We start from the raw sequence: 23,631 nt of genomic DNA, 5'->3' as shown, positions 1-23,631 counted from the left end.
TTACAGAATTTATTAATTACCTCAATATCTGTGTATTTATTTATAGCGATTGCTACCCCCTACTTGCTGTAGTGCCATTACTGCAGTAAAAAATAAAATCAGTTTCCTTTTCAAGATTTACTTTTGTGTCTTCATTAAAGTGAGTTTCTTGTAATAAGGCAATGGAGCCTTTATTTCGTTTAACCCACTCTATAACTCTCAATCATTTTTCTTTATTTTGTATACCATTAACATTAAGTGTACCAAAATTAATATATTTCATAATGGTATCGATAGTTTAAAAAAGTAATTTAATTTCTGTGATTTATCTACTATAACGTTAAGATACAATTTTTCAATCGACAAAAGGTAACAATGTTTGACCTTACTTAACCTCGTGTCAATTATTAACTCGTGAAGTACGGACGTGCCCAGATACAAATTATTTGTTACATCGCGTATTAAGCATTGGATAAATAAATCTAACGCTACCGTCTTTCCGTCCGTCCGTCCCATTTTTGTTGCAAAGCTTGAGCGGGAGCATTCGTGTCCTCAGACATATTCTTCTTTTATTTTAATCGTATCTTAGGGAACCCTTATTATTCAGAAACATAAATAGAGGATAAATATTTTTTTTAAAAACAGCCTTGTTATCCGCCAATGTCCATTAAGTATAACTATGCATTTTTTAAGTTTACTTCACTGTATTGGCCTTTTCCATGATTATTTATTTTTTTGATTGACCGTTACGATGGGTCTGTGTCTCAACTTCCTCGCGGCATATTTCTTGGTCGGAATTTTATATGCCCGAAGAGTCGTCAGATTTGAACATTTACCGATTGTATCCTGTTTTGTCTTTGCAGTATGAGTGATTGAATAAGGTTCCTTGCAAGAACGAAAATCACATTCGAAATAGAGTATTTAGCTTTATCTTACACGTAATCATCTTTCATCAAATTGGCCATCTCATTCCTAAGAACTTAATCGTCATCAGACACTTATCCTAGAAAAACTTTATGTTGCTGGGTCTTCCAAGTGCTCCATGAAACCTCTTTCTAAATTATTAACATCAGGCAAAGAATTAAACGCGAAAAAGAAGACGTAGATACTCTTTCCAAATTGATTAAGGCTGTGAGGTCGTTGATACAAATCATATTTAGAAACTGAATCTATGAACACACATGCTACATCTTCATGAGACCTAAATGTTGTATTGCACCTGTCCTTCTTTAATGAAAAATATGTTGTTGTTCCTGCAGATAAAGTAACATCGTTTTTGTTAAATAGGTATTGGCAATTCACTTGGAAACTAAACATATACCCCCACAGTTCTTCCAAGGAGGAAATCCTGGATAATCATAGGTCTGTTCTATGTTCCTATGAAATCTCAACCAAAGATGAAAAATGGATCTTAATTCACTGTATTGGATACCCAAAAGTTCTTCCAAACAACGTTATGTTGCTTGGTCTTCGAAGTGCTCCACGAAACCTCTTTCTAAATTATTGATATCAAAGCCGGTCTTCAAAGTTATTCTATCCCATCAAACGTGAGATAAAGGATACAACAGATACAGTTAAGTCTGTCTCCTATCTTGACTAACATCTAGAAATTGACAATGAGGTTCGGTTGAAAACAAAACTTTGTGACAAAAGAGATGTTCTCAGCTTCCTATTGCAAACTTTCCATTTTTATGTTGCAACATTCCAGCAGCGCCTGCATATGGAGTATATATTTCCCCGTTAATACGATATTCTAGTTCAAATTGATGAAGTTTAAGTCAACCCTTCGAAAATTTTACGGACGACATCACGAGTTGGTTAACCGTTATGGAATATCTGTTTTATAGATGACGACGGATATGTTCCAATCGTCGTAACCACAATACCGTCCTCCTTTCCCCGAATATGACCTACCGAATTAGACTTATTACCGGGTTTGTACTTACATGAGGAACACGACGATTTCCAACTGTGGAGCAGGACCTGCTTACCCTTCCGGATCAGATGAGACCCACCGATTTTTGTTGGGGTTCGTGTTGCTCAGTCTTTAGTTTTAAAAGTTGTGTTTTATATGGTGTTGTTTGTCTTTATGGTCTTTTTTTTTATTTTTTTTGCCACTGCGTTGTCAGAGTATGTTCGACTTTAAATGTCCCTTTGGTATCCTTCGCCTCTCTTTTACACGCTTACATTTGGATTTGGTCATCAATTGGTACTGCAATCAAGCAGACAGTTGCAAGTGTAATACATTGAAGATTTATATCGTGATTCGTGGGTGTTATACAAATTTAAAGTATCGTTAAACAGGGAGTGACTGTTCGGCAGATCTTAAAATAGCTCAAACAGTAGAACTCATCAATATATGAATGCACAGACCAAATTTCAAATAAATCCATAATACAGTAGCTGGATAATTTGTATAACGACATAATTATATGGATGTCCCTTCAACAGGAACGCTCAAAGACGAATATTCGAAAGCCAAGGATATATAAGAACCGTAAAGGATCTAAAAATAAAAGTCAAATCTATCTAAATTAAAGGTCAATTTTTCCTGAGGGAGTTCAAGCCTTATTTCCACATTTATAAAAGGACAATTTAAAGGGTTTTTTTTATAAATAATGAGCTGATAATTTCCTCGGGGACTGATAGTCCACCAGGATAGGAATCGAGTTAGTGCTTCAAAAAAAATTGAGAATGGAAACGGAGAATGTGTCAAAGAAACAACAACCCCACCAAAGAGCAGAAAACGGCCCAAGGCCATCCGTGTGTCTTCAACCAGCGTGTAAATCCCGCACCAGGAGGGAGGCTTCAGCTGGCCCCTAAACAAAAATGTGTACTAGTTCAGAGAAAATGGACTTTACACTAAATTGCGAAACATATAGATGAACCAAAATTTAAAAAACATACAAGACTAACAAAGGCCAGAGGTTCCTGATTTGGGACATGCGCATAAATGCGGCGGGGTTAAACATGTTTTATGAGATCTCAATCCTCCCCTTATACCTCTTGCCAATATAGAACAAACAAACACATAGCACTTTATAAATTGCATACGTCTGGAGTGATTATCTAAGCTCACTAATGACAGAATCTATTTAAGAACATAACTGTAACTTGGAAGACAATCTTCACATCATTAGTAAAACTACGAGACATATTGATATAACACACTGTAATAAAAAAAAACATCCAAAAAATAAACTCAGTTTATTTAAAGAAACACAATATGACACTTATATAGTATACTTAAAAAGAACAAAAATATATCTTCATAGGAAAGAAAATAAACAGTGACAATTAAAAAAAAACACTAGATGTATTATACATAGTTTTGTATAAATGATGTGAAATTTACAAAATGTATTTACCATCCGTCATCACAATTCGCCGTTTCAGAATCTAATGCATTCTGGGTAATATTTTCAAAAGTGTACACCAAAACATCGTGATTGGTTAAAAACGTCCGTAAACAATGGAAATGCAACCAATGACGTGACGTTGTTTTCGTTTTGGGGTACGAACAATGGAATAGCAACCAATGACGTGACGTTGTTTTCATTTTGGGGTACGAACAATAAAATAACCCATAGTCCTTTAGATTCCGAAAGACAATGACTTCTTGGTACGAAATTAAATACGAAAAAACAACATCATGATCTTATCACCCGTGTCAGCGTTATTTATGCATCCAAAGAAGTCAAGCCCCCTCGTAGCGATAAGTTTTACGAATAGGCTATGGAAAGATTAACTTGTCAAGTGTGGCGAAGACAGAATAATAATCAGTTTATTGTTTTGTACATAAATCAGGCCGTTAGTTTTCTCGTTTGAATTGTTTTACATTTGTCATTTCGGAGCCTTTTAAAGCTGACTATGCAGAATGGGTTTTGCTCATTGTTGAAGGTCGTATGGTGACCTATAGTTGTAAACTTCTATGTCATTTTGTCTCTGGTGTAGAGTTGTCTCATTGGCAATCATACCACATCTTCTTATTTTTATATTTATAGTATTCATCCAACATTCATCTTATAAAGAAATAACATGATAAGCTTTCTGACAAATCATTGTTGAAATTATCTAGATAGTTTAAGGTTTTGGTGTGACTACTCGAGCGTACCTAATGAAAAATATTTTCTTAAATATGCATACTAGTCGCATGCGCAAAAATAGGCAATAAAGGTGAAAGCATGTTGCAGTTAGTAAAATGTTTAATGTGACACAAATCAAAAGATTTTTACAGATGTTTCAGGATTAAGGTTGTTGATTTATATAAGCCATTCCGCCTGGAAATCCGTAACCTTCATTATTTTTTTCTCCGTAGATCCATAGTCCAAACTTTAAATCTGATGCATGGCGTATTTCATGGGCGCCATCTTCAATTTCATTACTAAATGTTGCAAAGTTGTATTCATTATTTGTCATGTTAAAAACGTCCGTTAAACTCAGCTTCTTATTATCGATTTCAAATCCACCAAATGGATCGTATCGTGATTTCACGTCTGTTACGAGATATGTAACACTTATGTAGCTGGTATATCCGGATGGAACAGTGAAATTATAGTATGATTTGTAATGTTGAATTCCAGGTATTGTCATCATGTAGGCGTCATACTTGGGTATATCCTTAGGAAAACTGACGACAAGAACAGTGTCATTTGCATTTATGGCGGACAAGTGAGAATTGTTAAATTCATGAAAATTTTCTTTTTCGATAACGACCGAATATTCCCGACTAAGTGTTGTTATTTTTAGTTCTGTATTCTCATGACAGTAAACTCTTACTACGCTATCGTTTCTTTTGGCAATCGTCGGTATGATGTACTTTTGGACAAGCTGGTTTACAGGTAATACCATTTCAATGAACGCGTTACAATAGAAGTTGTTTATAGCATTGCACTTGTTCCCAGAAACTACGCCTACTGGTTTGTTGGAAGTAACAATAGAACCAGACAGGTCATAAATATGAGATATTTGCAATGTTTGAAACTTTGATAGGGTAATCGACAGTGTTTCACCATTTCCATACGATTGAAATCTATATCTGACTTTCGTGCTGGTTACTGGAATTCTCAGCTTTATTTGGACTTGTGTATTTTCCTCCAAACTAACGACACCGAGCAAACTTTTCCTGAGTTCCTCATTTTTAGATGGTTTGAATGTTGGGACAATGTATTTGTCACCAAGTATAGAAGATGGTATTGCCAAATATCCATCAACAGCTGTATCAGTAACAAAACCATACAAGACAATAGGCACAGTTGAATTCACATGGATTGCGTCATTAGAAATGCCATCTTTGGTAAAGAGAGATTTCGGAAGGTCTACTGGTTTAGTACCGGAATTTAGGTCAACAGTGCTGATTAATTCAGCCTTAGAATATACACTGACGGTTCCACGTTTAGAAGAACGAATATACAGTCGAGGAACGTTATCGCTCCTTGGGGGCTCTGTAAACATAACGACGTAATCTGAATATCCTTCATCTGCAAATGCAAATATAAGATAATGAAAATAAGTGTAAGTTAAGCTAATCATTGTATTAAGGACGTTTTTCGCTAAACATCATTATGATAATTTTCACACAGTGCAATCTCCTTTTATTCTTATTTTCTAAGACAAAAATCATGACAGAGTGTATAAAGCATCAATATCATTGAATAATGAATACGTGTCAGTACGCTTGTGATGTTTTTATATATAAGTAGTTAAACAATTTGAGAAGTTTTGGTTGAAAGAAAGTATTTCTGGAATTTCCATATGAAATGAAAAAAAATATCGAAATGTAAATCAAACTGTATGAATAGAGTAGTAGCAATTTCATGAACAAAAAAAGTTTTCAATGAGAGAAATAGCATTCGTATAATGGTGTAATCCCTCTGAATTTTTATTTGAAACCGTAAGGCTTTAGACAATAACTATAAATATAGGGTTGCAGAAAATATTTGTTTTAATACATTGTCAAGGGAAAGGTCAGAGGGATAACAAACTATTGCAGACAAAGTTAAATCATTAAAGTGAATATTCGATGATTTGTTTTCAAATCAAACGTTTAGTTTTTAAAGTATTTAATACATTCTGCATAATTTCATATTGAATTTTAAATGATTCATTATTCGCCTGTAAAATCAATAAGACAAGATAAAATAATTATCATGCATTGAGTGCTGTTAATTTAATGACGCTCAATTGAGTATTATATTGCACAAACAATGTTCTTTTATACAAATTAAACAAACAACTGATACGATAAGTTGTCAATATATAGATCAACCGAAATAAACGGCATAATAGTTTGGGTAAGTGAAGACCTTATGAAGAAAACAGAACAATCAAAGCATTATTCTTGTGGCGAAGTGAAGAAAGGGCATTTTGTAGGTCAAGTATGAATCCCCTTAACATGTCTTGCACGAGGTTTTTTATCAACAGGGAGAGCAGTATCACTCTTTTTACCGATGATCGCATATAGTGACTCCATTCCTCATTGATATGGTAACATCATTAACACATCTCAAACAAAATACTGAACATTCATCCCTTGTTCGAAGGGAGACGTATGGGATGTCTACCAATTATGTATAGTGCGGTACTTATAAAAGTTAACCTCACAATTTGAAATTGATTCACAACCGAACAGATATTAATTAACGAATTGACCTGCACATAATCACCAATAACCAAAGATAACATTTAGGAAAAGGAATAAAAAGATACTGATGCCATCTGTAATGATATACGATCCAAGTACGCTGAAAGTAGAAAGACATGTATAATTCAACATAAGGTTCAAAAGACTCAGAAAAAACAACATTGATTATATTTAGAGTTTTAAGTAGCAGTGATTAATTAGTTAATGCAGATAAACCGGTTTTATTGTGAGTGATAATTACACCAAATGAGTTCCAATGCAAGCACATGAATATTTACCTTCACACTGACGACCGAAAAACCCTGATAAACATCTGCAAATGTAACTGTTTCCTTCAACTCTACATGCTCCTTCATTTAGACAAGGATTACTGTCACAAGCACTTACTGAAATTTAAAGAGAACACTAACGAAGCAGTTTTATTTCTCATTGTAAACTTTACATATAGTTTAGTAAGTAAATAAATTGGTCTAACTCAAATATGATTACTATCGTTGGATACTATGACTGTAAATCGAGCTGATTTTATCCCTTTTGATTTTAACTTCAAAATTCAGCTTTGAAGTGAAAAGTAAAGATACGTCAGCTGAGGGACTGGTTAACGCATTGCAAGAAATATAACATGTATAGAACCTAAATGTACGCGTTGAGATATGATGTCGCTTTGCCTGAATATCACTTTTTCGTGAAAACTTCAGATTATTTCATATTTATCATTAAGTTTTTGATTTCGAGACTTAGGTCGAATTAGGTAAATTAAAAAACGGAAAGTCAATAAAATCTGACAAAACCATATAATCAACTATATCAATAAACGGAACGAACTGTAACCAACTGTCATACTCCTGACTTTGTACATTAGTTTTCCAAAGAACATGGTGAATTAAACCTGGTTTAATAGCTAACTAAACCTCTACTTGTATGACAGTTGTTTATCAACCGACTGTCAAGGAAATCAAGATGCCAAACGTTAGTCCTTAAACATGTACTAATTTTTTTATCCATTTGAAGGTAAAGTTGAAATTTTGAAACATTTGCAAGACATTCTATGAACTACGGCAAATGTTCTTAAAGTTGTTTATGCCCTCCAAACTGAGGACTCAGACATTAAATGGTTTTTATTTCTGTATTGAATAGTTATTGTTTAAATGTTTTGATTTATTTATATAATATTGAGGACTTGGATTTAATGGCTTATAAATCCCTTTGTTTGGCGTGAATTCAGGTTCGTCTTTAAAAAAAAAATGCATAGTGTATCTTGTTTCTCTTATTTGTACATTAATATTGGAATATTTTGTAATTACTAATTGATGTCGACGGCATTGCTAGAGGACTGTTTTTCTCCGAGGGTATCACCAACCCAGTGTTCAGCACTTCTGGGGAGACATGGAAATTCATAGAATGTTAACAGGCCATGGATTTTCTATACCCAGGCAGAGATGACCATGATACCTGAACCATATTTGACTCAACTTTTGTTTTATGTTTTTTAATTTGAAATATTCTCTGCGATCTTCATTTGTTCTTTCAACTATTTTGATTTAAGGATGTTCGCTCTGTTTCAAAATAACAAGCTTTTTAAAAGACTGTTATAAATTGGTAGTATCTAAATAAAGGAGATAAAAAAGCAGAAAAAAATTAAGGGTCCATGTGCTTGTTTTCGAGATATAAGCCATTGAAAATTTGGCGGGAAATAATTCTCTCTAGACTTTTCATACATTTAACATTGGCACCCTTTTTCTTCAAAAAATTATGAAAAATAACAAGGATTTTATAGCATTTTCAAATATGGCTTTTTTAACTATATGTAATAAAATTATAAAAAGAAAAGTAGGAGTTAGCGGGGAAATTTTTTTAATCGGACTACATGGATAAAACCTGAGGATTCCAAATATTTTGCAAAAATTCTAAAACAAAAGGAGCGAACCTCGTTAAACTGATGAGTCTCACGTTGTAAATTATAAGTTTTGTATATATCTTTTTTTATTATAAGTATTCAACCAATGGATCGATGAAGACGCGGGTAGTAGTTTAGTCTCCAAAAGTATCACTTGTCCAATAGTCGGTACCTTCTGTGTTGACATTAAATAGCGTTATTTACTGTTTATATAATTTAGAATTATTCAAACACTAAGGTTTTTCTTCTCCATGTAAAATTTACCTTTAGTCATATTTTACACAACTTTTTGAATTGTTTGTTATTTTCAATATGCTTTCAACATCGTACATGATTTGGTCATTCAACTCTTCTGGTTCAAGCGCTAACAATGTGTCTTATGTAAACGTCTGGCTTACTTAGTTATCAGCTTTGTATCCTTGATGAGTTTTTAAATATAACTACTTCATTTTGTAATATGTTGGGTTTATTAATTGACAGTTAATAGAATGTTGCACAACGATGTTTTATTGAAGTTTAAAGTCTTATGTGAAATACCGCTAGAGGACTCATATTCCGTCGTAAAGACAAAATTTTTACTAGTAAGTGAAAAAGTGTAGTGTTGTCAATTATTATCAGAGATTACAACTGTTCTCTCAAAACTCGAGTATATACTTATCCTTAAATGTTTCCGTTTTGAAATAAATATGAATAATATAAGCTGATTTTGACACCTATTCAGTTTATTCTTTTAAAATACTTCTGATAAATAGATTGACCTAAATAGATAGGTGTTGAAAGTACTGAATTTAGCCAACAGTAGTATACCGACTTTCAAATCTCATAATTCAACTAAGATACAAATCAATGTAAAAAACAAAAACTGAGGTCATCGCATGGACCCCAAATGTATCGCGACGGTAGGGGTGTCGACGGAATACCGTCTCCAGCTGTGCATGAATCACCAGCCGTGCGAATCCATACTTATTCAAAATGTCACAGTAGGATACAAACAGAAATGTTACTATTAAACTTACTTATAATATTTCATCATCTGTAAATGTTTAACAAACTAACTAACAACTAAACTAACTCATGATTTGGCAGGCCGTGTTAGAAAATTGTCTTCAAACGTGACCACGGATATTTTTATGTTGTCGCCACAATCCCGTCTTTTTCATCTCATTTAGGACTACAGTTAATGAGACTTATCACCGAATATTACCCTACAAGGAGATCCACTGTGGGTACCACTAGTATAGCAGAAACTACTCACATTAGACTGAGCACCTGATCTCACTGTTTAATTCGTGTGGTTCTATCTGTATGTTATAGTTTAGTCTACTGTTGTTTGTATGTTCATATTTGTTTTAATAGCTTTCTTGGTACCTTCTCAACTGTGTTACTAGTTTGTTGACGCTTTTCAATACAAACTTATTCAATACGTCTTTCCATTGAATTTGGAAACTTTCAAACTTCATTTACAGTACATATGTAACTATAGTAGATGCAATTCAGACAAATATTTTACATCTAAAATACCTCTGTTTCAACTTTTTTTTGATAGGTTTAGTATTAAAAAGTAGATTATCACATAAATAATTTTGTGATGGTCATATAAAATCTTATCTATATTGACAGGCTAACCAAATGCATATCTCCAAATTGTTTCTATGCTAAATCTGCATTTATATACCTTTCAAACACATACCTAGTTAATTAACTAGCAATATAAATAAGGAAGATTAGGCAGCACCACAGCAGCACTAGACATATAGAGGGCACCAAACAGCTTTCAACAAGAGACAGCTGAATATACAACATATTAAGCTTGAAATTGTCATTTATATCTCGATAAAGCGTATTACTATTTCTGTATGTGATCGACCTTGATTTAAGTTGCAAAATAATTTGAAGGTAATGCGAGCGAGATATTATCTTCCTTGTACTTACTTTGACACTGGCCACCGGAAAACCCTCTCAGGCATGTACAGCTGTATGTGTTTCCGGTAATGTCACATGTTCCACCATTCAAGCATGGACTACTATCACAAGGGCCAACTGTAATTGAAATAATGTGTTTGCCAGTTTAAAACGTGAGAATGAAAGAATATAAAATGCATTTCCTTTACAAAATGGAGAGAAGATACAAAGGGGCAATCTCCGGCGCAGAGTTCATATCCGTTCCGTACATGCTCCGCAATACTACACTTAATATGAGTGTAGTGTTACGAAGTATTGAACGGAACGGATATGATCTCTGCGCCGGAGATTGACAAAGGGGCCAAGGAAACAATCATTCATCGACAAAAAAAAACAGACAAAACAGTAGCTAAAAAGGAAAACGTCTGACGAAAATTGTTCATAAAACGCTACACATAAAACTACATATCAAACAACACGAACCCACTGAAAACAGGGTTCGATCTCAGGTGCGTTTAATGGATAATTACCTGTAGCTTTCATCAGCATACTGTTGCAAGAGACAAACATACAATTGGTTGACTCTTTATAAAAAATTAAAGGAATGATGTTGCCAAGTAGTTTAGAGAACTTTCAAATTGAATGCAAGACATGTGAAATACATCTGGGTATGAGTGGGGTTAAAATACATTTTAAGTACCAAAATCACTTTAGTACACTTTGTTTCTTGAACATTAACAAGAGGGCGTTTTAAAAGCATGTAGAATTATCAAAAGCTATATATATAACACGTGACTTATCAATATTAATAGAACAGACGAAACCAAAAATAAACAGGTCCAAGCAATACAACACGAATATTATCAAATCAAGGAATATTCGCCGTCCCTGAAAGAAAGGTCAAAGTACAAAATATTGATATAAATGGTTCATGCCTTCAGTCGTTGCAAATAACGTGTTCGATGGTCTTATTCAAGTAATGAAGGTGGTTGGAGTTTAAGTAAGAAGAACTTTATTTATTTCAGCAGGATCTTTATGTACATGTTTTCTTCAACTAAAATCAATTTTTAAGAAATAGGAAGGTCATGCAATACATCGAAACAGTGTTCACTCTATTCCTACATAACAAATAATAAATTACTAACGTTGGGGATCAGAACTTTAATACAAAATCTAAGACCCCTCTCCCCCCGTTTCCCCCAATACACACATATTTTCTCTTATCTCACTTAAAAGAAATTAGCCTTACTTTCCATAGAATACAACCGCATGAAGTAATATAATTATGGAACGGATATCGATATAATACATACCACCACACTGGTCACCGGAAAAACCTGGATCACAGGTACATTTGTATCTAGCCCCCTTTACTTGACATAGTCCACCATTTCTGCATGGGTTGCTGTCGCATACACTCACTGCAAGCACAAAGTTTGTTAGCCTTTAATAAATTTGTTTTATGTCAGTCGAACTATCCAATCCCTTTAGGGACAATTAATATAGTCTTAGATGAAGTAATTGATTATTGATTCCTTAACGTGTGCTGGCAAATATGTCACTTTTATTGTTGTTTGGTTTTGTCCGGGTTGAGCTTCTCTTCTGGCAGTTGAACACTATTACCTTTAGTGCACATTTATATAAGACCTCGAAGTTTCATTCAAATCCGATTTCTGGACAAATAGTAGTTTTCAATAATTTCTACACACTGCCAAATGAGCATTCAAATTACTACAGGTATAGTTTTACTCCCTTATACACCTTGCATAGGTTAAGGTTTGTGTCAATAAGTTGTCGAAGTTGAGGGACACATTACGTGCGCATATTCTTTCGAGACTATCTCACATTAATATACACGAACAAATGATGCTAAACGAATCTTCTTTTGAAATGTTAATTAAGTATATGCATTTTTTATAATTACAACATGAACAAAAATGTATAACAAAAATACCGAACTCCAAGGAAAATTAAAAAAAGGGGGGAAGTCCCTAAAAAATGACAAAATCAAATTACAAGGCAGCAATTGTTTACTGAACGAAAAGGATGAATCGGAATTTCAGGTCCTCAATGCTCTACAACTTCGCACTATATTTGGCCTTTTAAACTTGTTGATTCGAGTATCACTGATTAGTCTTTTGTAGACGAAATGCGGGTCTGGCGTACAAATGTGTTTGCATGTTATCTATGATTAGTTTATAATCATAAATTGTTTAATACGCATGGGACCACTAATTGATATCATATTATCATGATATGGCAATGGTCATAAACATTGGTGTATCAATCATGGCAACCTATGGCAAGCCGCTCTCGTCAAAACTATGTTTAAACCATTTTTTCGAAAAAATTACACACTGAGAATATAAAAAATCAGACTGAGATTTAAGAACCTTAAAAACACACTGAGAAATTGAAATTACACACTGAGAAATCGAAATTACACACTGAGATTTTAATATTACACACTGAGATTTAAAAATATGAAAAACACACACTGAGAATTTAAAATTACACACTGAGATTTTAAAAAGACACACTGAGATGAAATAAATTGAAAAACACACACTGAGAATTGTTAATTACACAATGAGATTTCAAAAATACACACTGAGATTAATATGCAAATTACTAATGAATATTCATGAGATGAATAATTCAACAGATTAATATCTTGGTCTCCATAACTCTTGTCATTATAATGAAATGCGGTTCCTACAACCAACATTCGTAATAAATTTCAAGCCTTAACAAAGTTTTTTGCTAACTCGTATTCATAAGTTTTTTTGCCTATAATTCAGATTATTACTAACAGTATATCGGGATTTTTGCTTAAAACTGTTTAAGCATGGTCCTTTTTCAAAAGTTTTTCAACTGTTACCCTGATTTCGCAAGGTATTTTTTTATATTTTTGTTACGTATATATGCTATAATAGGCACTTGGGAAAAAAATCACTGCATTGTTTGTATTTTTGCAGATTGTTCCAATGTTTTCTTATAATTTTAATAAAGTTTTTCACCATTTGGTTATATTTTGTAATGAGAGTAAGTGGGTATTTTTCTTGTTCTATTGGTCTTTAATAACGTAGTTTTTCTATACGTTGTACTTTTAATGTTTTTATAAAACATTTAGCGCCAAATTTAAGGATTAAAGAGTTCTGTCCCCTAGTTGTTTTAAGCTTGTAATAGATTCAGATTAATTATGCTTATTAGATATGTGCGCATAAAAAGTGCGCACAAATCTCAGTGTGTAATTTTAAATTCTCAGTATGTAATTTCAAATTCTCAGTGTGTGTTTTTCAGTTTATTTCATCTCAGTGAGTCTTTTGGAAATCTCATTGTGTAATTTTCAATTCTCAGTTTGTGTTTTTCAATTTTTGTAATCTCAGAGCGTTTTTATGAAATCTCAGTGTGTAAATTTTAATTCTCAGTGTGTGTTTTAGGTTTATTAATCTCAATGTGTTTTTTTAAATTCTCAGTGTGTAAATTTTTCGAAAAATGGTTTAAACATAGTTTTGACGAGAACGGCTTGCCATAGCAACCCGTCATTATGTTTGGTGTAATCTAAGCGGCTTTGTTTGTGTACAATGATGAAAACAAATGATTCAGAGAAGGCAAATGTAAGTTACTAGTAAAAATTCTTCTTCTTGTACCTTAAGTGGAACTCACATTCATTCAAATATACAGCAAAATCAGCAAGAATGAAAATGCTCAAAACTATATGGCTATTTAGTCAATCGAAATCATTGTAAGACTAGTTGAACCTGTCATGAGTACCACGACATGCGATTGATGGAACCGGACCTGCTTGCATTTCCGAAGAAAACAGGTTAATTCCATGTTATATAGTGATACACGTTGCTCGTGTTGTCTCTAATTGTATGGTATTGTTTTGTTATTGTTTTTTCTCTCTCTCTTTTTTATTCTGTTGGCCAATGTATTTTCTGTCCTTCTCCTCGGGTGGTTCTCTTCCTTGCTATATAGGGTATCTAACAGGACAGGACGCATCTACTTCTTCGACAAATGAATATTTAATCATTCTCTAAAAATTGATTCACTATGTTTGAAATCCAAGTCTAAATGGCTGAAAGAAGAAGTTTTTTAAAGTAAAAAATCCTCTGTTTAAAATTTATTTTAAAATTGTAAACAGAGGAGTGGATTCAATCAAAGTTCATTCATAAACAATAACACTGTTCCAATACTCAAGTATTAAGAACAGTTATATTCACCTTCACATCTGTAACCTGAGAAACCAGGGCGGCATGTACAGGTGAAATTGTCGCCAATCGCTTTACACAGACCGCCATTAAAACATGGCTGGTTGTCGCATGGAGTACCTGCAAACAAAACAATAACTTTAGTTATAAATAAATTAATTGATAATAATCTCGCAAAATTACAGACCCAATAATTTGTTTGAATCATAATGAATTCTGCAAACATGGAATATTTGTGCGCCAGTATGCATTAAAATTTAAATAATAAAAAGTAGCAGGATCACTTATGTTGCATACTATTTCACATCTGAATTTCCGCCAGTATTGTTTTTTTTTCAGATATCAAGAAACCTGATCACAAATATTGGAATAGTATGAACTCATTTATTATGCCATAACTAAACAAATTATGCGTGATACTTTGAAACGGATGAATTGCACTGCTATAATTTTCAATCCAGATTCCGTTTGTGTATATATATATAATTCCTGAATCGTAAACTCGAAAATACGTAAACATATATATATATATGATATGTGATCATGAGTGTTCATACCTGTACATGCTGTATAGCATTACAAATTAAGTTATGATTTAATGTACATATTCAAATCTAAATCAATTTTAGTACCGAAAAAGACAATATTAACATAGGGATCATAAATTGATACCCTTTCAGAAAATAAGTCTATGTAAGTTTATCTTGCAAGCTTGATTATTGTTAACATCAAGTGAAAATTTTTCATGCAAATTTATGACAAAGAGAATACACGTACACTGCAGAGAAGAAAGCAATACACAAAAATATAACGAATGTAAAGTAATAAAGAGTTAAATCAGAATTATTCCGAAAACAGATCTTATACCTGGCGTACAAAATTTTAATCCTCGTATCTATGATGAGTTAAGTTACACTGGTCGATGTCACTACTGGTGGAGGTTTCATCCACGATGGTATCACTAGGTTAGTAGTAAACACTTCTGTGTTGACATGAATTATCATTGATATGGTAATAATTATAAGGTAACTGTTTACAAAACTTAGATTTTTTTCGAAATACTAACAATTTTCTATCCCCAGTAACATATTACCTTAGCTGTATTTGGCAAAAGCCTTTCTGATTTTTGGGTCCTTGATGCTTTTCTCCTTCCTACTTTATTCATCCTCATAACCTTTTTGTTTCTAGTGCCACTATGAGTCTTTTGTAGACGACAAGCGCGTCTGGCGTACAAAATTTTAATCCTGATATCTATGATGAGTTTATACCCCGTTAACTTTATGTTATCAATGAACAAAATATTTGCTATAAAGTAAACAATTTTTCCTAGACTGTTCATTTGCAATATTCTTTTGCAAGAAAATAAATGAGATATTCACAATCGATTGGTTGTTGTTATTTGGTTAACGATAACATTTTCAGACAACCTCTCTAGTATGGGTTTAACAGCCAAAAGATAATGTAACGGTGACCATCTTTGTGTAGCTGGGTTATAAATGACATTGAATACAAAACTGAGTTGATAAATTCAAATGTTTGGAAAAAATCCTACCTTGCTGTAAGGCTGCAGTTTCTGATTTATCTTTATCCTTTTGCACTTTCCCTAAAAAATCAAAATGCCTTTTACTTACACAACTTGTTTCTAACGGCATAATACCTCAAGCAATCAGAATTGTGTTGATAATTTAAATACCAGTAGCAACAATCACGACCTCTTTACCTCAATTGTGACATCACCAAAGGCTATTTAGTTATTTTAAATAAGTAACATGAAAGGAGTCACTAGCGGAACAGAAATTCATTTCCCTTTCGTAGCACCGGAGTTCATGCCGTGTTTTATTTTACAGGGGTGTGTGTTCTTGTTTCAGTTCTCAGTCTTGTTGCTTGTACTACATGTATTTTATTTTTGAATGTATTTTGGGCTCTGATGGTAAAACCAGAAGGGTAATGTAAGAATAAGGTGATGTGGTACGATTGAAAATGTGACTATTCATCAGACAATACAGGACGTGTAAGCAATTATATGTCACCGTACGGCCTTCGACGATGGGAAAATCAATATAACCGTACAAGTATCTATGAAAGTCCCAGAGGCATGACAAAATGTTTCAAAAATCAAACGGGGAAAACCAACGGCCGGTTTTATGATAAAATAATAAGCTTAAAGCAATATTGGCGGACAGAAAGATGCGAATACAACTATTCAAAGGATCCTGGTTTGAAACAGGCATATGGACAATACGACGTGGTAAATAATGTTTGTTAGTGCTCAAAACTCCCATAACGTGGGATAATGATGTGACACCACAATGTAAGAATAATATGAAAAAAATAGTTGGAACGGCACAAAGCACAAAAACTATCAAAAAGACAAGACACAAATTAATGATCTAGGATTACTCGCAATTACGAAAAGCTAGTCCAAAGCCAATTACAACTCATAAATGAAGCAGGTTTTTTCAGTCTTAAATATCAATCCTTATCCTTTGGCGATATTCTGAGAGATTTTGCATGTTCCAAAGGTTTTTGAATTTGGTGATGTCTAAGAGTTAGACAAAAGGCATGTATCAGTCTCGGTATCAGTCCGCTTTTGTAGAATGCCAAACCTTTGGATATGACTCCTCCGTGAATATTAACCCTTCCGGAGCATATGAGTTCACTACGTTAATTTAATGGAGTTTGCCTTGTTCAATCTTTGTTTGGTGTGGTATTTTGTGGACTGTTATTGTCATTTCGTTGTTTGTTTGTGATGTTGTTTGATTTTAATTTGATTTTTGTATAACCACTTAGTATCTTCTTTATCTTTTGTGTTGTTGTAATAAGTTGTTGGTGTGTATTTATACACTAATTAATATAAAATATTTACTATAATCGTGTATGGTAATAAAAATACTTATGTCAAACTATGAGTATTGTAACTATGACATACACTATATCAGTCAGATCCCTGTTGTGACTATCACAGTAGATAACTACACAAAAAACAAATGTATGTGAATAATATAAGGTCTTACCACTGGCTAAAACGGACAGAACCACAATTGCGATTATACAAACAACAGATAACAGTCCTAGTGCTAGAGTCAAAGTCTTCCATTTTCTTTTTTCTTTCAAAAGTGACCGTGTTCCAATGTCATCTTCCTCATTAACTAGTCTGCTCATCTGAATATCATCACTGCCTTTATACACAGTGTTGTAGGAATCCATCTTGTCCCATTGAATTCTTATAATTGAGACATACTGACCAGAGCATTAGTTAATGAGTACTTATATCAAGTACTTGCGTCAACTAGTATGTACATCCGATGCTCAAGTGTCTCGTATAAGGTACTAGATATAAACATCTTGATTTTGTATCTTCACAAGAACCAATTCAATTGTCATGGTTTGAGTTTGTGTAACATGGGTTATTGTCCTACAGCCCAGAGTGATTTAGTTAAAAATCATGGTTGACTTCATGTAGCATAAGTTATTGCCCTACAGTACACAGAAAGTGATTCAGTTCAAAATCATGGTTGAATTCACGTAACAGAAGTTATTGTCCTACAATACACAGAAAGTGATTCAGATAAAAATCATGGTTGACTTCGTGTAACATAAATTATTGTCCTACAGTATACAGAAATTGATTCAGTTAAAAATCATGGTTGTGTCCCTGTAACATAAGTAATGGTCCTACTGTACACAGAAAGTGATTCAGTTAAAAACTATGGTTTTATCTATGTAAGATAAGTACTTGTCCTACAGTTCACAGAAAGTGATTCGGTTAAAAATCATAGTTGTGTTCATGTAACATAAATAATTGTCCTACAGTTCACAGAAAGTGATTCAGTTAAAAATCATGGTTTTGTTCATGTAACATAAGTAATTGCCCTACAGTTCACAGAAAGTGATCCAGTTAAAAGTTATGATATTATTCATGTAAGATAAGTAATGGTCCTACAGTACACAGAAAGTGATTCGGTTACAAATCATGGTTGTGTTCATGTAACATAAGCAATTGCCCTACCTACAGTTCACAGAAATTTAATCGGTTAAAATTCATGGTTGTGTGCGTGTAACATAAGTAACTGTCCTACTATACACAGAAAGTGATTCAGTATAAATCATGGTTTTGTTCATGTAACATAAGTAATTGTCATACAGTACACAGAAAGTGATCCAGTTAGAAATCATGGTTTTGTTCATGTAACATAAGTTATTGTCCTACAGTAAAAATAGTTAAAATAACTTATTGTGGTGATTATCACAGTGATTGCTACTGAATGTGAATGTTTCACTCTGAAATATTTCTCTGTGTATTCAGTGATATATTATGACAGGGATCTGCATTAAAGTGGTATCACAATAAATCACTGTGTTTCACTATAATCCACTCTTTTCATGGAAAAGAGGGATAAAACGAGATATGTTAAGACCTATAAAAGACATTAACCATTTAGAGTTCAATGTACAGTCTTCAACAATAGAATGTGTATATACTAGGTATGGCAGATGATCTCAAATTACTTAATCGGCTAATGTTAAGTTATGCCGCCCTACACTCGTGTATCAATGAGTGTACAGTAAAGTCATAAACAGAAGAAAAAAAATCTTGTACAAAGCACAGAACAAACTGTACAACATTTTTATGAAAAATACACAAAAGGAAAATTTACATTTAAGTCTTAACTTTAACTATAGATAAGCAATTGGGCTTGACCTCGATGAAGAGCGAAGTACTTAAACAGTTAATGGAGAAAATGTATGTTGAATAGATCCAGAAATGTTATCCTTAAAAAGATCGCCTTTGAACACCTCAAAGAGTTACGGTGATTTTTAATACGAACGTAGATATGTGGCTTTGTTTATACATCCCATATGACAGAAAACTTACAAACTCATAAAATGTACAGACTAAGTCTTAGATACATGATTTTTTTATTGGTTGTTATTGGCTTTGAACTATCTGTCATTAACTGCGAATACTCTAAGATCTGTACTTAAGTGTCTTTTTTGTTGTGGGTCTGTGTTTTTGTCAGATGTCTTTCTGTTTTGTATCGATCTGATGAGTTAAGCCTTTTTCAACTAGTTTTTTCTTATGTTGTACTGTTATACCATTGTCCCAGGTTAGGGGGCGGGTTTGGCGCGCCAGCAAACATGTTAACTACGCCACATCCTGTATGTGACTGTCCTAAGTCAGGAGCCTGTAATTCAGTGGTTGTTTTTTGTTGCTGTATCAAATCTGGGTTTTTTTTCATTGTTTTGTACATAAATCAGGCCGTTAGTATCTCGTTTGAATTGTTTTACATTTGGGTCTTTTAAAGCTGACTATGCGGTATGGGTTTTGCTCATTGTTGAAGGCCGTACAGTGACCTATGGTTGTTAACTTCTATGCTCCACATGTGGCACCCGTCGTGTTGCTCATGTTAGTACAAACCCGGTAATAAGTCTAATTCGGTAGGTCACATTCGGGAAAAACGGGACGGCTTGTAGTTACGACATTTGGAACATAAACGCTATCATCTGGCTAAATCATTTGATTTGATCTGTTTAGTCAAAACAGCTACTCGCTTAATTAGTCAGGAAACTAGCTAAGGTCTCATCTCTTCTTGGTTGAATACTGCCACTGAAGGGAAAATCGGAACAACGCTTCTTAACATGTGTCACGACGAGTACCACATGTGGAGCAGGATGTGTTTACTCTTCCGGAGCAACTGAGATCACCCCCTGGTTTTTGGTGGGGTTCGTGTTGCTCAGTCTTGAGTTTTCTATTTTGTGTTTTGTGTACTGCTGTTTTTTTGTTGTTTTTTTTTTTTTTTTTTTATCTATTTCGTTTTTTGTCATGGCGTTGTCTGTTTATTTTTAGACTTATGAGTTTGAATGTCTCTTTGGTATCTTTCGCCCTTCTTTCGTGAAGTCTCTTTAGAAATTTAATTGAAGTAGGCTGTATCTGAAAAAGGCCAGTAAGTATTTAAAATCGATAGACCATTGGAGAATAGACCATTTAGCTGAATACGATAGTATAGTTTCAACATGCTATTTCATAAGGTAACTGGCCGTTTTTGTCGTTTTTTTTTTTCTTGTGAAATGGCGATGTCAGTTTTCTTCGACTTATGAGTTGAATATCCCTTTAGTATCTCCCGTCTCAAGCTTTTTTATCACATTTATTTTTGTTACACTATATCCCTTTAATATTTGAATATTTCACAACAAATACATTTTTCTCATTACAATGGGAAGCCAATTAGAAATATTTCAAAATAACCACTCAAGGTCAAGAATCGTCTTAAGTACCTGTAAAGACACTTAAAATGATAAGTGTTGTGTTTAACTGTTAAAATATGTCAATGTTACGATCTTCATTTTGGAATTTGAACTGTGCAAGATTGCGAATTTGTTATCATTGTGATCTTTATTACAATAAATGAGAGGCGAAAGATACCAAAGGGACAATCAAACTCATAAGTCGAAAATAAACTGACAACGCCACGGCTAAAAAAGAAAAGACCAAAAGACAAACAATAGTACACAAAATACAACATAGAAAACTAAAGACTGAGCAACAAGAACCACACCAAAAACTGGGGGTGATCTCAGGTGCTCCGGAAGGGAAAGCAGATCCTGTTCCACATGTGGCACCCGTCGTGCATGTTGATCATGTTAGTACAAACCTGGTAATACGTCTAATTCTGAAGGTCACATTTGGAACATATCCGCTATCATCTGTGAAACGGATATTTCATAACGGTCAACCAACTCGTGATGGCGTCGGTAAAATTTACGAAGGGATGATTTCAACTTCACCACTTGGAAATCTTGGTGTAATAGATTTCTTGTGAGCAGCAACTCTCTGTCAAGAAAACCATGATAGGAAATGCAAGCCCTGGAATATCGTATCAACTTGGAGATATATACTCCATATGCAGGCGCTGCTTGAATGTTGCAAACATAGAAAAGGAAAATTCACAATTAGGAAGCTGAAATCATCTCTTTTGTTTCATAAGGTTACATGAATCAATCAAAACCCATAAACCGAAGAAAGACAACAAAACACGGATTCAAGATAACAAATTGATAATAGAATAACAGCCAAACAGATTCTAAAACAAAACAATACAGAAAAGTTAAGTTTGAAAAAATCAAACCACTGTGTGAGCTCAGGTGAACGGAAGGTCAAGAAGTTCCTTCTCCAGTTGTGTCATCCACTGTGTTGCTCATTTCAAGTACAAATAAAATCTCGTTCGGTTATTTCATCTTTTAGGAAGAGAAGATTGTTTTCGCAACAAGTACAACATATACGGGATGATCTGTGACAAACATATTCTATAACGATGAGCCAAATTATAAAAGAGGCGAAGGATACCGATACCAAAGGGACAATCAATTTCGCAAGTCGAAAATAAACTGACAACGCCATGACTAAAAAGAAAACAAAATCAAACAACAGTACACAAATACAACATAGAAAATCAAAGAATGAGCAACACGAACCCCACCAAAACCTTTAGCTCATCGCAGGTGCTCAGGAAGGGTAAGAAGATTCTACTCCACATTTGAAACCCGTCGTGTTCCTCTTTGATAAGGTAACTTTAATATTTATAAATAAAGTCGATTTGAGATATTTGAACAGTATACTACTGTCGTCTAAATATGGGTTTTCGTCGATTTAGATTAAATAAAAAAAAACTGAATTGTAGAAAGAGAGACAGGGTACCAAATGAGCAATACAAAATAATAAGGTGAGACGGCCGAATATAACATGAAGGAAAACGTAATTGTAGAAAGTGAGACGGGATACCAAATGGGCAATACAAAATGATAAGGTGAGTCGGCCGAATATAACATGAAGGAAAACGTGATTGTAGAAAGGGAGACAGGATACCAAATGGACAATACAAAATGATAAGGTGAGACGGCCGAATATAACATGAATTAATGAACACGTATTTGTAGAAAGGGAGACAGGATACCAAATGGACAATACAAAATGATAAGGTGTGACGGCCGAATATAACATGAATTAATGAACACGTATTTGTAGAAAGGGAGACAGGATACCAAATGGACAATACAAAATGATAAGGTGTGACGGCCGAATATAACATGAATTAAGGAACACGTATTTGTAGAAAGAGAGACAGAATACCAAACGGGCAATACAAAATGATAAGGTGTGACGGCCGAATATAACATGAATTAAGGAACACGTATTTGTAGAAAGAGAGACAGGATACCAAACGGGCAATACAAAATGATAAAGGTTTGACGGCCGAATATAACATGAAGGAAAACGAAATTGTAGAAAGAGAGACAGGATACCAAATGGACAATACAAAATGATAAGGTGTGACGGCCGAATATAACATGAATTAAGGAACACGTAATTGTAAAAAGAGAGACAGGATACCAAATGGACAATACAAAATGATAAGGTGTGACGGCCGAATATAACATGAATTAAGGAACACGTATTTGTAGAAAGAGAGACAGGATACCAAACGGGCAATACAAAATGATAAAGGTGTGACGGCCGAATATAACATGAATTAAGGAACACGTAATTGTAGAAAGAGAGACAGGATACCAAACGGGCAATACAAAATGATAAGGTGTGACGGCCGAATATAACATGAATTAAGGAACACGTATTTGTAGAAAGAGAGACAGGATACCAAACGGGCAATACAAAATGATAAAGGTTTGACGGCCGAATATAACATGAAGGAAAACGAAATTGTAGAAAGAGAGACAGGATACCAAATGGACAATACAAAATGATAAGGTGTGACGGTCGAATATAACATGAATTAAGGAACACGTAATTGTAGAAAGAGAGACAGGATACCAAACGGGCAATACAAAATGATAAGGTGTGACGGCCGAATATAACATGAAGGAAAACGAAATTGTAGAAAGATAGACAGGATACCAAATGGACAATACAAAATGATAAGGTGTGACGGCCGAATATAACATGAATTAAGGAACACGTAATTGTAGAAAGAGAGACA

General features: G+C 33.9%; 1 protein-coding gene across 1 annotated transcript in view; it reads right to left on the bottom strand.

Moving 5' to 3' along the window:
* Positions 1-23,631, bottom strand: part of LOC127718675 (putative uncharacterized protein DDB_G0287113) — a 115,056-nt gene that overhangs the window by 55,069 nt on the left and 36,356 nt on the right. The window contains exons 2-6 of the mRNA XM_052224728.1: positions 17,653-18,181; positions 16,191-16,241; positions 14,651-14,758; positions 11,735-11,842; positions 10,452-10,559 (exon numbers count right to left, since the gene is read on the bottom strand). Coding sequence (XP_052080688.1) covers positions 10,452-10,559; positions 11,735-11,842; positions 14,651-14,758; positions 16,191-16,241; positions 17,653-17,845 — 568 coding nt within the window. The 5' untranslated portion in view covers positions 17,846-18,181. The remainder of the gene's footprint in view (positions 1-10,451; positions 10,560-11,734; positions 11,843-14,650; positions 14,759-16,190; positions 16,242-17,652; positions 18,182-23,631) is intronic.

Source organism: Mytilus californianus, unplaced genomic scaffold (genome assembly GCF_021869535.1).
Source record: "Mytilus californianus isolate M0D057914Y unplaced genomic scaffold, xbMytCali1.0.p SCAF_10, whole genome shotgun sequence".
In the NCBI taxonomy this organism is placed as follows: Eukaryota; Metazoa; Mollusca; class Bivalvia; order Mytilida; family Mytilidae; genus Mytilus; species Mytilus californianus.
Note: the sequence above shows the minus strand (reverse complement) of the source record. Positions and strands in the feature narration are given on the sequence as shown.